General features: G+C 40.6%; 1 protein-coding gene across 1 annotated transcript in view; it reads left to right on the top strand.

The window, feature by feature from the left end:
* Positions 1-18,793, top strand: part of ASB1 (ankyrin repeat and SOCS box containing 1) — a 32,147-nt gene extending 13,354 nt beyond the window's left edge. Inside the window, exons 4-5 of the mRNA XM_042446249.1 lie at positions 14,033-14,418; positions 17,207-18,793. Of these exons, the coding sequence (XP_042302183.1) occupies positions 14,033-14,418; positions 17,207-17,337 (517 nt within the window). The 3' untranslated portion in view covers positions 17,338-18,793. The remainder of the gene's footprint in view (positions 1-14,032; positions 14,419-17,206) is intronic.
* Positions 18,794-19,479: the final 686 nt, after the last annotated feature.

The following is a 19,479-nucleotide window of genomic DNA, read 5'->3' as shown; positions in this document are numbered from 1 at the left end:
AGGTATTCAAGAAAGCTATCTCTGTATGATTACAGAAACTTGCTAAAAGATATAAAAACCTTGCTCAGATGCTCTGCTCAAATGTGCTGGAATCAGGTGGAACAAAGGGGCCTTTTTCTTTTCTTCACTCCACATTGTTTATTGAACATATGGAAACCCAAATGAATTGTGTCCGTGTTCAAACTTTGTTGCCATACCATATATAGTTAAGGCTTAAAGAACTGCAACAGCAACAAAATGTTTTGGGGGGGAAAGGAATCCAACCAAAATGACAGCAGCAGAGCACTGGCTTTGCTACAGCAGGAAGGGATTTTATCTATGCAGAAGTTTTTAAGATGTCTCCATGGGAATTAAATGAATCCGGAATATCTGTGTCATTCCATTCAGTAGTCTGAGAACTCAAATTTTCTGTTTTCTCCTAATTTATACTGTACATTTCCATCTCCCCTTCCACTTTAATAAGTAAAAGGTAGTATTTTGGCCAAACTCCTGTAATGTCCTAATAGGGCTTGCAAACTTTTTACAGATAGGAAATAACAGTTTGGACGGCGCAAAAATTTCTCCATATATAGAATGCCTGTAAGAAGGTACTTCCCTGCAAAAGTTATTCCATGCACATAGGGGCTGGCTAAGCAGAGTCTACATAAAAAGTGGGGATGGGTCAAATCCAACAGGTGTGCTTATGAACATTTTGTCTTTTGGCTTTAATTTTCGGATTTCAGTTGAACCTTAGAACTGTCAAACATGCCTCTCAATTTCAGAAAGCATTTTGGGCAGTAGACATAGAATCATAGATATAAGCTGCCGGGACAAAAAGACCCTTAGCCTCTCTGTCAAGAGACCTCAGTGCCACAACAAACTACAGTCCCAGGATTTCATAGTTGGAGCCATGACAGTTAAAGCAGTATCAAATTGCATTAATTCGCAGTGTGGCAGCAGCACAGAGAAACTTCTGACAGACAATTAGTCACCAATCCTGCTTGGAGTATTTCACAAACATTACTGCCCCTAGGTCTGCTTTATCACAGCTAACTGACCACTTTCTAACCTTTGCATTAAATGCTTCTTGGTTTCAAACTGTAGTTTTGCCATCCTATCAAACTAACTGAATGGTTTCATCATCTTCAACTCTGACAGACATTACATTCCAAACGTTGGAGAGTTACTATGCACATTCAGTACTAGCATGACTAAAAGGGTGCTTAATAGGCCATCCAGTAATTTTACAGTACTATTTTGTTATATATTCTGGCCATTCAGCAACATTTTAGGCAAAATGAAAGCAGTATGAACACTCACAATAGATGCTGGAGCAAAGCTATATACGTACTGCAACACATTCTTAAAAGCTTAAAAGCTCATCACCGCTACAACTGCTATTTGACACTGGGGGAAATGAAGAAAAAATTGAATATACTGCCAAAATAAGGCTGCTTCGGGACACTTTGGAGGTATGCTGTTTAAATGCTGCATGCATCCTAAGAGTCCAGAAGCTGTGCCAAAGCTGCACTCCAGTCCTTAGCGCTGGATCGTGGCTTTGGTGTGGCTTCTTGGACTCTTAAGAGGCATGCAGCATTTAAACAGCATACCTCCAAGTTCCCGAAGCAGCTTTATTTTGGTTGTCTGTATGGGGCCATAGTTTCTGAAAGGTAGTTGTTATTTCTAGACACAGCTTAATTATTGTCAAATAAAGTACATTTGCCTTTGGAATAGAAATGCACATCAAAGGCATAGATACCTAAGTTTCACTAACAAAAAGGGAATGAGGACGTAGATAACTGATTAATAATCTTGTATTCTAATACTGAGGTATTAAAAGTAAAACGGTCCTGATACCCCCACCCTCCACACACACACAAAGGGGAGAAAACAATAAGGAATTTTGTTTGGAGGACTGGTAGGCATTTCTATATAACCCATCATGTATATGCCCATCTGCCCTGGCCAGCTTCTTCCTGGTGCAGAGAGAGGCTGCTTGCCAGCTGTGGCAGTGGGGCTTTGAGCAGCACTACTCCAAATGATGGTCCCTTGCAGGTACTGGTCAGTTAGCCCTCATCTACCAGTTTGTGGCGAGCTTCCAGGAAGAGAGAAAACAATTGTAGCCACTGATGCCAGGCTATTTGCTAGGCAGCAGCTGCACACACACACACAAATTGGTTGGTGCAGTAGCCAATAGGCTTGTTTAGGCAAAGCACACACAAAAAAGGCACTGGAAGGGAACATGTGGATGGGACTGGTGCCTAAATTGATAACAGTCATGAGACATTAGGGCTCCAGTGGAGCCAAGATGCTTTACAGTCATGAGTTCAGAGAGAGAGCAAGAGAAGGAGGATAGCTAAAAGCAAGTCTATCTACCAAGCAGAAAAAAAGAAGTGATTTTACTGGCAGCCACTGTGATATGCTGATGGGGTGTCAACTAGCTTAGCTACATACCCCTCCCTTTAGATGCCAATTCCCTGTGTGGAGATAATTCACTACATCTCAACCCCTTTCCTACCAATAAATGATAATAAGCTGTGAACGTAAGAGATACAGGGGGTGCAGTTCCGGTCGTCACATTTAGAAGCAGGGCAGCATTTATATCACCTTCAGAAGTCTTAAATTGCAAACACACACAGTGTCTGCAATATATCAATGAATGGCATTAATTGTATTTTTAAAAATATTCTACAGACCAGTTTAACTCATTAATAACTGACTTTCAAACTGGCTGTCTGGTATTAACATAGGCCTGTTACACACACAGCCAAAATAAAGCTGCTTCGAGTCACAGTGTGTATGTTGTTTTCAATGATGCGTGCGTCTAAGAGTCCAGATGTTGCACCAAAGCCACGCTCCAGTCCTTAGGGTTAGAGCGTGGCTTTTGGTGAGACTTCTGGACTATTAGGATGCATGCATCATTGAAACACCATACCTCTACTGTGACTCGAAGCAGCTTTATTTGCTGTCTGTAACAGGCCATAGTCATCTTTAAAGGGCTTTCTACAATCAGAAAAGGTTGGCTGGGTTTCAGTTAATTTAAACCTGAATATTTCCAAAGTCTGTATTTTAATATTGTCGTCCAAGTGTCCTTGCCAGCAGATGATAATCCGTACATCATTACCTCATGCCAAATGCCTATAATCTCATAAATTCACATGGATTGCCAGTACTGCTTCTGCAGGAAATTTAGAGTGCATACTGAATTACAAAAACAGGTGATACAGTGCATATTTCTCCAGCAGCAAATGCCAAAGGCAAATATATTATGAGCCAATCAAAAACAGAATCATTTAAATATTCTTATCCCACCCTTCCTGCTAGGCACTTCTGTCTCTTGATGGTTCTGGCCAAATGAGATGAGACGCATGGACTTAACCAAATCCCCATAAATTAGGGGTATGGGATGGAGGGAGCTAAAATGCAAAAAGTGGTTCACTACCCATAGTCTCTACCACTGCTTCTTTCGTTTTTCCCCCTTCTGATAAAATCCTGAGATTAATCTTAGTGTCGGTGAGACACATTGAAAAGCACTAAGATGGGTACCAGTTGGATTTATGCCCCAAAGTGGGACTTTGAGGTTAAAAAATATCTCTAAAAAGCAGTTCAGACAGACAGCATGGGAGGAGGAAGGAGTCAGAAACCCCTTACTGGTCATCCAATGGAAAGCAAAACAGCCCTATTATGGACACTCAGCAGCAATTTGATTCTGACATACAAGTCTATTGTTGTCATCACTGTGTCAGTTTTGTCTCAGAACTGAATGAATGGACATGTCTATTGTGACCCATTTCACACATTAGGCTTGTTATATATACTGTTGTCGTGTTGTGTACCTTCAAGTTGTTCTGATTATGGTGACCCTACAGTGATCCTACCATGGGGTTTTCTAGACAAGATTTGTTCAGAGAAGGTTTGCCATTGCCTTTGCATGAGGCTGAGAGCACGTGAGCTGCCCAATGGTTTCATGGCTGAGCAGGAAATCAACTCTCATCTCCAGACCCTAAACACTACGCCATGCTAGCTCTTTTAGATTCACACAACATTTTATACAGAGCATAGTCTACAAATAGGTACTTTAAAATGTTTGTTTGTAGGTCTATGCCCACCCTCAACAAGTATAGAGTCATGCTCTACTCAGCTGGAATTTCGAAGCAACGGATCTTGTGCGAAATAAATTGCTGCGTAAGCTTTAGAGACTTGGTTCACTTCCTCAGTTGAGATTAGCTATGGTTGCCTGTCAAATTCCTATGCACACCAGGTTTGTTGCTTTGTGGTGTCATGGGTAACTGGCTCCAACACACATCGGACAGCATCAACCAAAGCTAAACACTTTCAAGTCTTACGGATTTCCATGGAAGCATTAAGATACTTGCTTCAGTCCCTCCTACTTAAATAAGCCTGCGTTTCCTAAAAATCAACTTGCAGCTTAGATCTTCACAAGAGGCCTGCTGTGACTCATTGCTGGCTGATATATGAAGAATAGGGCTTTTTAGTGCTAGTTTCCAGTTCATGCTTTTTCTGCCCTAGAAAGCGTCAGTTTCTTCTTCGACTACTTTCAGGACACTGTTACTTTGGGGTACTTTGGGGGACAGTGATAAGTATTACGTTCAGGTTCTGCTGCTTCTTCTCTTTAAAATTTTGCCGATTAGTTCCTGTAATAGTGATACATATTTTTACGTCTGATTCATTGCTAGCTGCCTTTGGATGTAAAAGCCAGGTAAATTTATTTTCAAAAATAAAAATAAACTAAAAAAAATCAGACATAAAATGCTTACATTTGGCATGAGTGGGTGTAAAGCTTGATCTATGTTCTGATTTATAATAACTGTTTCACACCATGCAAGCCATCATCTGATGTTGCAGTTAATGAAAAATTAATTCACACATCAACTTGTGCCTCAAAAAGGGAAGAGAGTCTTGAGCACTTTTTATATGGAATATGACTCACTAAAATGTTGTAAAGAACAAATGATGTTAGGAAGGATTCTGAATGCCTCCCACTCAACACAAGACTTCTAAGGTATTTTCATTGGTGGTCCACCTTTGTTCCTTTCCAGAACTGGGGAGACTTAACCTTTTTTAAAACTAACTTGATGCCTGCTGGAGAATTCTCAGAGTTGGTGTCCAAAGAAATAATTTTTCCAACTTTGGATTTTCCCCACTGTACCTTTTTTATCGCCCTGCCATTTGTCCCTGGGCAGACTTGAAACTCTTTTCTATAGCAAACATATCATACTCACTCGATAGGGCATTGGCTCCTCCTAAACAAGATGAAGGGAAATTAATCTCTACTACTTGCCTGATTAATTCCTTCAGGATGTCAGCTCTGCCCACACGGGCAGCATGATATACTGGGGTGCTGCGATGGTGGACGACTCCCATTGGGATCAGCACCAGCTTCCAAAAGGATCCGAGCACATTCCAGAGCCCGTTCACCACAAGCAACATAGAGAGCAGTTTGTCCTTTCACATCCACCAGGTCGATCTCTGCCCCTTCCGAATCAGGAATTCCACGCCAGTTTCCATGCCCTGCTGTGGCAGCAATCCGCAGTGGTGTACAAGGCAGCCAACCACAAACACCACACAGACTTCTCATTGATGCGGCTGAAGAAGACAAAGACAATCAGCAGTTATATCCATGAATGGCCCTGCTTTCACTCTGGTCAACCTGCAGTCTTCTGAACTACAGTGGGCATAAACTAAGGAGAAGGCTCAACTTTTCTAGCCCTTATTCAAACATCTTTCTGAAAGACTGTAAGGGAAGCATGCAAAGAATACCTAGGCGCAAGCTGGACAAAGGTCCTGTTGTACAGGGGCTTGAGTGAAATAAGCAGTGCACCTGAGATGGGACTATATATCCCTCATCCTCTGGCTGACAACTACAGGCTATGCTTTGCAAGATCCATTGTGGTGAATGGATGAATCATATCTGGGACTTCTGATTTTGGGACTTCTAAGGAGAAGGCTGCATGCATCCTATCACTAAGTTTACACAGGTATACCAGCACCATATGCTACCTAACTTATCCATACACGAGGGTTGGCAGAAGAAAATGACTAATCTGCATTCTGCAAAAATGGAGAATGCAGATCAGATTTATGGAACCAACATGCAAATACCCAACTATTGCACCATGATCCCACTTTAACATCCATGGTTCCATCCTGTAAAATCCTGGGACTGAAAGCTAGGGAGGGGTCTTTGAAATCATTACCCAGAAAATCTTCCTTGGTGATAAAACTACAAACCCACACATTTCCACTGAATGCAACCATGGCAGTTAAAGTGGAATCACAGCAATATAGTTGGGTAGTGTGAAAGAGCTCCAGAATACATAGAGGTTATGATTCTGACCTTCTCCTTTTACTACTGAGTGACCATCTTTATTAGGCTAAAGCATATGATTGATCACCACCTGAGAATCCAGGGTTAAGTTCAGGAAGATTTCACCTTTGGAAGTTCTCTTCCTCAAGAGGCTTCTGATAGTCTGCAAGTCCCCACGTAAGCAGCATCATGCAACCGGGTGTCATCAGTGTTCAAGGGGTTGTCACAGAACTGCTCCTTCAACCACTCCTTCAGATTGCGACCTGTGCTGGAGATGGTTGCTGCTGTTAAACCAAAACAGTCCTGACCATGTGTCTCTTATTGTCAGGGGAGTGACCAATCAGAAAAAAAAGACAGTATATGAGAGGTTACCTGAGTGAGGGAGACCCAGCCTGACCAAATTATGAATTTCTGTACAAATATTTGATTCCTCCCTACCCCTGAGATCTGAAAGAAGAATGGATGTAATTACCAATGGTCATTTTTCTTCTGTCAGAATAGGGTCTCTGTCACAAATGTCTCTATTAAGCAGTAACCATATAACTCGACTATAAGTCGACTCATATATAAGTTGAGGGCAATTTTGGGGCCAAAATCTGGATTTTGATGTGACCTGTGGATAAGTCGAGGGTAAAATGTAGGCGCATGTATTGAAGGATGTAAACGATGAAGCAAAGGAAAACATGCCAAAAAACTTACAAAATTCCAGCAGGCTAACTATTTGTGTACATACTAAAGGCTGGATGACTGAGAGAGTAGAAGGGGGTCAGTGCTTCCAGGGCAGATTTAAACTCTTGTCTTTCACTATATATATGAATTAAAATACAGTACTTACATTGACCGTGGATAGTCGACTCAGGTTTTGGGGTCAATTTTTTAACCTAATTTCTAGAACTTATACATGAGTATTCAATAAGTGTGTCCTTCTGGATATGGTAATCAAAACCCACAAACCTGTTTCACTAGAGGCTGTAGTAGAACATAGGAGTTATCACACGGGGAAAAATGAAGTTTAAACGGGCAAAGAGCCCATGATTATCTAGCATATTAGGCACAATCGCGTGATTGTTTTTCACACAATGTTGTGTGCAAACCACTAAGAATCCAACTGGAAAGAGACATGACAGCAATTAGTCATTTTTGGGGAAATATTGTGAATTCCCCTTTCATTCACTATATCACTTTTTTTGCACAATTGCTCTAGTATGAAAGCTATTTCCGGTTTATCAGTCTCACAATTTTTGTACTGTTGCCAGATACCCATGTTCTTTGTAGTAAGTTTACTTCTGGTGCTGCTTTGTCATGCCCAGTTGCCAAAAGGAAAGCAGCCTTTATGCATTTTTAAAAATCCTATTTTGGGTAATGTTTTGTTCTTTTACTTAGGTTAGATACATCTCTGGGAAAGTAAGGACAATACAGTATATTTTTTAACCGAAAATTTTATATTTTATTTTTTCTGGGTGATTTTGTTGCTGACGTGTGTGCTCTGGTGACTTTTCTGTGATGCAGCTAATTCTTCTGTGCACACGCACAAGAATGTGATCCCAAACCATAAACGGGACCTACACGCATCTGTATGAAAAACAAATAGCTCGATTTACCCTCTTTCTCCCGATTAGTAAAAGCCTCTAATGTATTATTGTGTTCTGTGTGTGAAAATAATTCGTACATTTGCACCTTTTGGGGATGCAGACATTTTAATCCTTATAAGGATGGAGGTAACTATGATCCCCATGTGATAAAATCCATAGTACTGCCTCCAGATTTCTGAAAAATGCTGTATACACCAGCCTAACTTGGTGAGAGGAGTCATAATACAGTTTCTCATTTTAACCACAATATATTAAAGACTGGAGATATTATGCAAGAATATTTTTTTAATAAATGTACTTGCAAACCCAGTTTTACTGAAAATGCATGTGTCGAACATATTAATTAATTAATTCCAGCACTGCAGCACTATCTTGCAGGACAGAATTCTTCTCCAGGCGGCTCACAACTAAAACAATTAAAATGTGTGACAAAACAAATAAACCAAACGGCAATATTAATTATAGTCCTTATCTAGGCCAGCCAACTCAACTAAACAAATTATTTTCCTGGGGCTGCCCCTGATTATCCCCGCACCTGTCCATGAGCTTGCCTCTCTTGCACCATCCCACAACAGAGTCAAGGTTGGGCTACTCCAGTGATGATGAACCTTTTAGGGCTGAGTGCCCAAACTGCAACCCAAAACCCACTTATTTGTTGCAATGTGCCTCTGGCTTTCTAGTAACAAACTCTGGCAACACTGGTGCTGGGGCGATGGCACCTGTGCCCACGAGAGGGCTCTGAGTGTCACCTCTGGCATGTGCCATAGGTTCGCCATCACTGGGCTAACTCTTCTATGAAACTGTTTTCTACTCTGATATGCATACTGGAATATAGCTCTAATTTGATTCTGGAATTTACCTGCCTGCAGTGATCACATAGAGGTGCCCAAATGCTCAATTCTGTGATTTGATCCAATCATAAGGAAATGTGGCAATGCTGAAAATGGGCCGACGCTCAAACAAGGAAGTTTGGGTTCTGCTGCCAATGGCTTCTCTGTCATCTTAGCCATCTGTACATTTTTTCAAACTGTTTCCCCCAAAAGGTCGCAGCATCAAAAATGTGATTTGTAAAAGGCAATAATATAGCAAGCAACTCACCCTGCAGGGTTTTCTGCACATGAAGAATTACCTTTATAACTCTGCAGAAATTGACAGTTATTAACATGTACTGAAAACAGCACAAAATGAATAGAATGACCTTGCTTGCACAACCCCCAAACTTCCATTTTGCTATACTCTTTGATACACTGTGAGTCCAAAAACCCATTATCAACAATTACTTTTCTACCATATCACTATTATAATTATTTTGAAATGGAGAGTATTGTGCATGCCAAATCATTTGCAGGAAGTTGTCTGTACAGTAATGTGTTGTATTAATATAATAATATCTACTTGCCTTCGAGTCACTATAAGTCAAAACAACTGAAGAACAACAGCAACAACAATATCTACCCCTCGCCATCTGCATTGTCCCATGGCTATAAAGGATGGCTGATGCCTTTTCTCTCTCAAAAAGCACATCTATAGATGTGCAAATAAGCAAGAGCTTTAAAGCTCTACTGTCGAGCTGCCTATGCACCACTCACTTCATAAATACATGAAAGTGTGTAATGAGCTATACAGTAAAAAAAGGCATTTCAGGAACAGATGATTGGAGTACGGTGTTGAGATAATACAGAAGGGAGGCCAGCTTGACTCAAGATGTTCAAGGTTGTTTCTGTAGAAGAATTTAGATATAACAACTCCGAAGGGTGGCATAGGAATGAGAGGGACTAAATTTGCAATGGTTTGGTGCTGCACTAGGACACTGAAATGACCAGGGTTCAAATCTTGACTTGTGGACATGGAAACTCACCAGGTGACTTTGGGCAAGGCATACTCTCTCAGCTTCAGCCAGTGTCAAACCTCCTCTGAAGAAACGTGCCCAAAAATACGTATACAGACAGCCCTCCTTACCACAGTTTTTTTTTATCAACGGATTCAAGCATCCACAGCTTGAAAGTATAAATCCCAAATAGCAAACCTTTGATTTTCCATTTATATAAGAGATACTATTTTGCCATGCCGTTATATTTAATGGGACTTCAGCATCTATGGATTGTTGTTATCACAGGGAGAATCCTGGAAACCAAACCCCAGCGGATAACAAGGACCGCTACAAAAGGGTTGCCTTTAGGGTCACCATAAGTTGGAAATGCTTGAAGGCCACACAACAACAAATGTGTTTTATAAAATGCAGCGACTAAAAATCTTGCCAGAGATTTGAAACTGTGCATAAGATTAATTAGCCATGTTAACACTTCCATGAGGTTTGATAATGAAGTTTCTAGACTGGATCTAAAGTTTCCTTAATAAAGCTTTTCACAGTTTTTAACTACCGAAGCCTGGATTTCTGAACTTGATACCTATGGTATGGACATCTTTTGCATTTCAGTTCTGACAGCACTTAGGAGGCAATGGCCATCCAATTTATATACATTACAATTGTAAACTGCTCTGAGAGCATTTCTAAAGAGCGGGATATGAATACAATAAAAAATAACAACAACAATAAAAAACCAGTTTGCCATCATTTGTGTCCGTGGTTTGATCAAGGGGCAGTTCTTCAGGGTGGGAACATTGCAGGTAAAAAAATAAGCCATGCTTCATAATTTAGGGGTGGAATGGGAGTTTCACCAAACAAGGAAGCAGGTTTTAATTTGTATATTTTAAGAAATGTTACTCATAAAATGTATTTAATGGTTGTATAGTATTGTAGAGGCCTGGATATGGCCACTGTCAGGGATGTGATTGTGATTTCCTGCATGGAAGAGTTGGACTGAGGCCTTTGTGGTCTCTTCCAACTCTATGATTCAAGAACGTAGTTTAGTTGTTTTCTTATTTTGCTTTTTAACTGTGTTTGTATTTTAACATGTTGTACCCACCTAAATATTATTTATTCTCTTCTTATTATTATTATTATTTTGTACCACACCAGTAAGTCTCCACAACACAGAGAGGTTTAGAGATGAGTAAACGCTGCCACGCATTTTATAAGGAAATTATAGAACAATATCTGAGAAAGCTATGGCCAAATGCAAACCAAAACCTGGCCTTGTTATTGTTTGTGTGTCTTCAAGTTGTTTCACTTCACAGGGTTTTCTTGTAAGATTTGTTCAAAGGAGGTTTGTCATCCCGAGGCTGAGAGTAGTTGACTTTTCCCAGGGAAAGGGGAGAAAACCAGGGGATAGGAGGACCGTGGGGATGGAGGCCGGGGGCAGACTGTATATTTGGTGTGTGGTGCATTTGTGCTTCCTTCCGCTATTCCCTAGATTGAGCTATTAGCGTTTGCAGAAAAATCAAAGCACATGCCAAGGTTGGTAAAAAGCATTCACCCCTATTTTCACAAAACCCATGGCAGGACAGAAGACCCCCAGATTCATCTGGCAGCTGAGCCGTGGAATACAGTTCAGGTCATCTGACTTCGGACCCAGGAAAGGGACTATGACCATGGATTGGGAGGCAAGAGCTTTTTGACAGCATTTAGTCAAAGCCCAACCAACCAACAAGCCATAATGTAGATAATACGTAAGAGTAATGCTGAGATTTTTGCACTGGGTTTTACACCACACACACACGTGTATATATACACCACACACACACACACATATGAGAGCCAGCCAACGGTGTAATGGGTTTCAGCATAAGACTGACTCGTGCAGGCAAGGGTTTTGAATACTGCTGGACCATGGAAGCCCGATGGTGACCTTGGGCAAGTCAACACTCTCAGCCTCAGCTTGATGTCTATATATACAACACACATATGTATTCACACACATATATACGGTATCACACACATAGGTATTCACGCACACACACACACATATGCACACACAATTTATTCACACAGACATATGTATACAGACCACACACATAAATACACACACACAGATATATGCACAAACAATGTATCATACACATGTACCAGACACACACACATATGAAACACACATAGATGCACCACATATTTATTCAGACACACATATGTATGTTCACACCAGACAAACGCACACTCAAAATATTATATGTATCACTCACAGATACACACACACACAATATCACACACAACATGTAAACAGACACACACACACACACAACACACATATATAATATAGATAATACACTCAACACACCACACATACCACACATTCAGCACAAACAAACACACACACATATATATTATGTTATATACTCACAGACACACAGACCACACAGATACACACACACACAACACAGCCACACACCCCTGCATCCATCCATATGTTGCAGCACTAGCCTGGTGTAGTGGTGGTTTGGAGTGCTGGACTAGGACCCTCTGAGAGCAGGGTTTCGAATCCCCCCCACTGGGATAGCACTCTCTCAGCCACGCAGGAGCCCTCCATCCGGCCAGTCTTGCCAAGAAGACCCCAATGGCTTAGTAGGGTCGCCCAGAGTGAGAAAGGACTGGGGAGGCATACCAGACGGTATGCACATAGACTCTTGAAGAGTTTCAGCTCAATGTACAGTGGTTGTAAGTAGCAATAGCAGATGCAATCCTCTTTCCTCAATGTATGCATCTAAATGTCTGAATATGGTTTATTTCCATTCAATATCAGCAGAGAATCCTCTGTCAAACATGGTAATGTACTAGAAACAAACTGGAGCATTTTGTCAACTCCTAGATATCAAGTCTTTTATAATTGTAGGGTGATCTACACAATATATGTTTCTCCAAACCCACGTAATGGCATTGTTGTTTTTAAGATATCGAGGTAGCCATTCTTTTTGGCCACACTTTAGGCAGCTCTCTAAATACTATATTCCTAAAACCTCAGAAGAGTGCATGTACAGTATTCACTGTTTATAAAGCCAGTGCTCCATCGAGACTTGCTTTCCATTTCCTCCATAGATTACAGAATAAATCTGTTTCACTAGCTCATCTCTGGGGTCTTGGCAGAGATCCTGCTTTGATTAATAAGAGTTCTCTGTTAAAAGCTATTATAAAGCTAGTTGACTACTAGTAGTCTCAGCACTAGGGTGGGGGAAATCTATGTGTATGTATATACATATATCAATATAGTCCTGTATGTCGCCCCTATAGAGTGATAAGTGATTTTTCAAAGGCACATGTTTGCCCCATTTTAAGCAGCATAGTAACATATACCTTTGTAAATCTTTATGGCGATAATTTGTTTTAAAATACACTCCTGTTCCCTAGCAACTCACAATAACCTCACTATTAGGACTCTGCAGTACAATAACAGACAAAGGAGCTTATCACATGGGGGAAAGGACAAGAGCGAAGTGAATCACTCCTGTCCTTATTGCGCAATTGTGCAAAGATTATCAGATGATGTTGTGCTTATCCCATTATTATTCTGTCAATGAAGTGGAATTGAGCTGTCATTTTTCAGTAACGGAAGTTTCTGTTAATGAAAACTGACCGGACAATTCTACTTCATTGACAGGATAATGACAGGATAAGTGCAACATGTGTGATAATCTTTCATGCGATAAGGATGACATTAGGATGTGAGCAATCCACTTTGCTTCCATCCTTATCCTCCTTGTGATAATCTCCAAAGAGAGGAAAGTCTTTCAACTGCAGTCTGAATGTGAAGGCATGAGGACTGGTGTAGCAGCCAAAACTAAAACCTGACAGTGTAGATAAGCATACTGCATCATTCTTACCAGATCATGCAACCCTTATCTACAGCCTAAGGATTTCATCTGATCCAAAAAGCTGAAAGGTATGTGTCATGAGCAGAGAGAATCTTGCCAGCAGCTTCCCCAGATTCAACCATTTCTGGGCTGATGTTACACAGCTGATCTCATAATTCATAAACCATATTCCTGTCTTTCTGTGTCCAGGATAAGAATACAGCAGGTGCAGATAATAATTTCTTGCCTTATCTATTCTGTAGCCATTCTCATACTTTATCCTGTAGCAGTTCTAAGGATATTCTAAAGAGGAAGCCACATGCAGCCAAAGCAGCCTTAGATTTTAAAAAGATCACATCTGGAGGGGATGTCTATATGAATTGGATGTTGTGGTTGTTAAGCAACCTTCCCACTAAAAAAAAATATTTCAAAATGATTTTTCTCTTCTCAGGTATGGCGCTGATGTGGATGTCAATCATCACTTGGCCTCTGGGACCCCTAGTCCATCTTCTCGACCACTTACATCCTTGGTGGTGTGCCCTCTGTATATTAGTGCAGCCTATCACAACCTGCCCTGCTTCAGGCTGCTTCTGCAAGCAGGAGCAAATCCAGATTTTAACTCTTACGGCCCTGTAAACATTCAAGGCTTCTCCAGGGGCTCTGCAGTGTGTGTGATGGATGCTGTCTTGCGACATGGCTGTGATGTGGCCTTTGTCAGCCTCTTGATTGACTTTGGTGCCAACCTGAACCTGGTGAAATGGGAAACACTGGGTGAAGGAGCTGCAGGAAGGATAAAAATAAACCCAGAAGCCATGCAGGTGTTCAAAGAAGCCAGGAGTGAGTACAAAGAATTTATTGGGTGTTAACATTTCATTCTATCAGAAGAGAGCTCAATGAACTGAGCTACCAATTGATTGGAGTGTTCATGTGTGTATATGTGTGTGCACGCGCGTGCACTAAATGATAGAAATTAGTAAATATTTACTAATATTTAACCAGAAAACTAAATACAGTCAGCCTTCTTAAACACGGATTTTTTATACATGGATTCATGCATACACATTTTGAAAATGTTCAAAAAAAGTATAAATTTCAAATATCAAATCTTGATTTTCCATTTTTTATAAGGGACATAATTTTGCTATGTCATTATATTGAATGAGACTTGAGTATACATGGATTTTGTTATACACGGGGGATCTAGGAACCAAACCTAGCAAGGGTCCACTGTAACATCATTAGATATGAGCTTAAGGGGAAGAATATTTTTCTCATTCGAAAAGTCCAACTGAAACAAAAACACAATTCCCATTTTCAGAAAGCTAGCAGGGAGAAAGGAAGGCATATGAATCATGTTGTTAGATAAATGTTGTAAGAGTTACACTGATGACCCCCTATTGGGACTGTATTGGAGTTACTGGGCAAATGTTCCCTACAAAAATCTGAATCTAATAATAAAAAATATTTTTTTGAATTTATTTAAATTTTTATCCCATTCTTCTACTAAAAAATCCCAGCAGCCTTCAAATTTAATCATAAAAACTCTGTCACGTAATCAGTAAATACAACTACCAAATTGTATAAGTAATAGATCTGTTTAACTCTACAAAAGTGAGACTAGATGTTAGGAACAAACTGGCAGGTGTACAGGAGCTTCAAAACTGCCTATGAGAGGAATATCCATTCATATCCCTTAGCAGGCAGGCTGCTATTGTAGGCTGTGCTTCCAGCAGTGGGCAGTATTGGATGAAGTTGATAAACGGCATTCAGAGCTATGGATGCAGCACAAGCAAACCATTTCCTTACAGAAGACATTGAGAAAGGAAATCGTCAAGAACTCCTCCCCCAGGTTGCCCATTGTAAACACCTCTGTAGTATCCAGACTGAACTGAGATGTATTCATCCTCATCCAGTCATGTTAATGATTTTATTGAGCAGGGCAGACTCATTTGTTTATGAGAAAGTGAATGTAAATGCTTCTTCTAAATGTTGGCAAATGTGTTAGAATGCCGCCTGCACTGAATTCATCTTGTGAGGCAGGTCCAACTAAAAACATCTCAGAAGTCCACATGATTTATTCTATTAGAAAATGTATGAAGACTGAAATAGCAATTCAAGTAAATCTTTCACATGTTGATGTCAGCTGGCAAAAGAGAATTGATGAGGCTGTCCCCCCCCCCTTTTTTTTTTTGTAGTTACAAAAGTATGCACTCTCCCTTGCCTTCCTGACCCTACCTCCAGCGGCTTGACTGTTCCTATCACTTTTGTAGAGCTAAACATTACTTGTAAAAATAAGGAATTTTATAAAAGTCCCTGGAGAATGTAGATGAAGCAGAGGAAAGTAGTTTATCATAGAACAGGAGCTAACTGCTCTGTGAGAAGGATAATATAGGTTGCATTTATGTGCTCACTATGCTTGGAGGTAGGGTTCATGTACACAGTGGCACTTCCTTTGACACAATCATGAATAGCAGGAGTGTGAAATGGGCAGCACATAGGGATGAATAATTATGTTTAGTTTTCTCCCCACCCCTGAAGAGAACAATCATTCTTTTGTAGTATTTACCCTATATTCGAATGACCCAAAATGTTGCAGAGGATTATTTGCACAGTAAAAAACAACAACAAACCATGCATTTTGGTGCAGGAAACAGTCTTTGCTCAAATTCCCACATGTTTTTCTAGCAGAAAATTTCCTGTGCAACACCTTGGCTGTTTTCAATGTGGGGAGAAAATTGGACAAGATTCCATCTCATCTATTTTCTTCCTGATGAAGTTCCCAGCAGCCAGGAACCCTGTTTTTCAACCTGTGATATAATAATTAATATTTATTTATTAAAATATTTTTGACCTGCCCTCTACCTAGAGATCTCGGGGTGGCATATAATAAAACCAATCTAATACATTTAAAACTGTGTAAATAATAAAATTAATTTTAAAAGGCTAAAAACATATTAAGCAATTTAAGAAGTTCAGAGATAGCTTAAAACCAGTTAAACTGGTTTAAAACAATTTAAACCCACGTACACACAAGGATTTGAGAAAACCAGGTAGGCCCCCAAAGCTTTAGTGAACAAATACATTTTCCCTGGGCACTGGAATAATAGTAGTGTTGGTGCCTTTGGGCTTCCAAGGAAAAGAAGTTCCATAATTGAAGTGCCACAACAGAGAAGGCTGTTCTTTCCATGATCATTGCAAATACCATTACACACACACTTCATTTAAGCTCAAATTAGTCGTTTTTGAAAACCAGACAAGAGTGGCCCATGGAGAGAGAAAATAGGATGAGGGCTTGAGATCCTCTGCAGTTTGCAGTTGCCAAGCTCTGATCCATAGGACCTAACTGTCAGATAGATACATCAGAATCAAGTTTTTTCTCTCTGTTAACTAGTGTGTAAAATGAAAGTGTTCCCTATCCATCCACAATGATAGCTGTAGATCAGTAAAATCAAAATCAAAATAATAAATAAATAAATTTCAATAATATTTCCAAACTCTGTTCTGTGAAAGTTTACAAATTTTTGAAAAGTACCTCCACTGTCTTTGACAAAACATTAGCATTATTTGTAGGTGTTCTGGAGTTTTTTTTCTTCTGCTTTCTCATTGTCTTTATGCTTTCTTGCAGGCTGCCCCAGAAGTTTGTTGTCTTTGTGCCGTATAGCAGTAAGGAGGATACTTGGGAAATACCGCCTGCACCTGATGCGTACGCTTCCAGTACCAGATCCCATCACAAAATTTTTATTTCATGAACAATAGTAAGATCTGGTTGGACGTTCTGGAGGACTTTCCCTTCCTTCCTTTCTCCCCTTCTTTTTTTAAATGAGTGATCTGAAAATAGCAGTGCTTCCCATTGCTGTACAGTAATATATTGTTTGGTTAATGCCATAAAGTTGCTTATCAGGATAGGACTGCCTTAGTGGTGAATCTGATTTGATTTAATATATTATTTGTTATTGGAAAGAAGATAGACTATTGGCCCTATAATTTAGCAAGAGGGTATCTATTCATTTATTATATTTCTTTGTTTATGTTTGCTTATTTATTTATTTATTTATTTATTTTGCATGCTGCTTCTCACAAATTAGTTTCTATCTTTGTTTCAGTTTATACCACAAGATTGATTACCTGGTATTATGCAACAGAAAGTATTTTTTGTCCTCTGTAGGATTACAGTTAAATACCACCCATTTTTCATATTTTGGTTCTAGTTTGGTTCCAAGATTTCTTCATAGCTTGTCACACAGTCAGCCCAGAATCTCCCCCTCTCCCCCATCTTCCATCTCTTCTTTTCTTTTCAATGCAACTTATTAAAAAAACCAAACTTAGGGCCTAAAGAGACGGCTATATAGGGGCGGCTTGTCTCCACCTCTTTGAGCACCAGATCAGGGCCGTGGCAACCTCACGCTGCAATCCCAATCCGGCTTTTTTCCAGCACAAAAAGAAGTGGCAAACTGCTGCTCCTTTTTGTGCTGGAAAAAAGGCAGCATTTCCTCCACTGCTGTGGTTTTTCTGACCTCCCGTGTCATGCAGTGTATGAACACCTTACTGTCAGAGAGCAGCAACGCTGCTATCTAAATGTCATGCCCCACCCAGCACCCCCAAGCCGGTGCTTCACCCCTTATTATTTTTAAAAATGCCCCAATTCAAACCTCAACCTGAATTTCAGTGAGAAATTTGCTTTGGATAAAGCAATTTTCATAATTTCAGGGATTTACCTGTGGGGATGGGACAGAGCAAAATGAGGTCCCTATTAAGAATTCTGGCCCCCATGAAATTTTCCTTCAGTCCTCAAATTTCTAGCATTCCAGATTGACACTATGAATATCATTTACATCTAGAACAATTATATTTTCTGTGTTTGCATTCCTTTGGTCACTTTACCTGCCCCTTTCTTTGGATACCTAAACTGTGCTTCTTGCTTTTCCACTGAAGTTTTAAATTATTGCAGTGTTAGAAATTTGGGGACTGAAATTGCATGGGACAGCAGAATTAGTAATGGGAGCAATGCACTCACTTTGTGCTCAAACCCCCCCCCCCCAATAACTACATGCCTGCATAGCTTGAAATTATATTGGTAGAGCTGCTGGTCTGCACACAGAACTATGGGGTTGTACAGATTAGCCCCAAAGGGGAGGTCTGCAGCCACCCCTTTCTGCGCTGGATTGGTGCCGGGCAGCCTCACCGGCAGCCCTGTGGCCCCATCTGGCGTTTTTCCAGGCCACAGAGAAGCGTCAAAATGCCGCTTCTCCGTGGCCCAGAAAAGGGGTGTCCTTGGGGCTTCATGCCCCCAGACACCCAGACAACCATGAAGAGAAAGGGACAGCCCCTTTCTCCTCAGGATCATTGGCGTGGCCTTGTAGTGGCTGTGCCAACAATACGCTCTAGGAAGGAGCTGCAAAATGCAGCAAAATGCAGCTCCTTCCTGAGACATCATAAGGACTGCATCACAGCCCTTATGATGTATCTTCTGGGTGTGGCAGTGTAGATGCTGTGCGGCAGCGCTGGCATCATGGTGACCCGTGTGTGGATGGGAGGCTGCCATGATGTCGGCACTGCCACAGACTAGGCTTAGGGGCTGTGCAGTTGGTGTGCAGTCCCTAACCCTAGTATCAACACCAGCACGCCGCATTTGGCCCATGTGAACCAGCCCTATGTCTGAATGGTGACTTAGAGACATGCCACACTACAGAAATAAAGCAGTTTGACATCACTTTAACTGTCATGTCTCCAGCTAGCAGAATCCTGGGATTTGTAGTTTGGTGAGGTATGCAGCTGTAGTGCCTCACCAAACTATATATCCCAGGATTCTGTAGGATAGAATCATGGCAGTTAAAGTGTTGTCAAATTGCTTTATTTCTGCAGTATAGCTACATCATTAGGAATGTCACCTGATAATGT

This window comes from Sceloporus undulatus, chromosome 1, assembly GCF_019175285.1.
Source record: "Sceloporus undulatus isolate JIND9_A2432 ecotype Alabama chromosome 1, SceUnd_v1.1, whole genome shotgun sequence".
In the NCBI taxonomy this organism is placed as follows: Eukaryota; Metazoa; Chordata; class Lepidosauria; order Squamata; family Phrynosomatidae; genus Sceloporus; species Sceloporus undulatus.
Note: the sequence above shows the minus strand (reverse complement) of the source record. Positions and strands in the feature narration are given on the sequence as shown.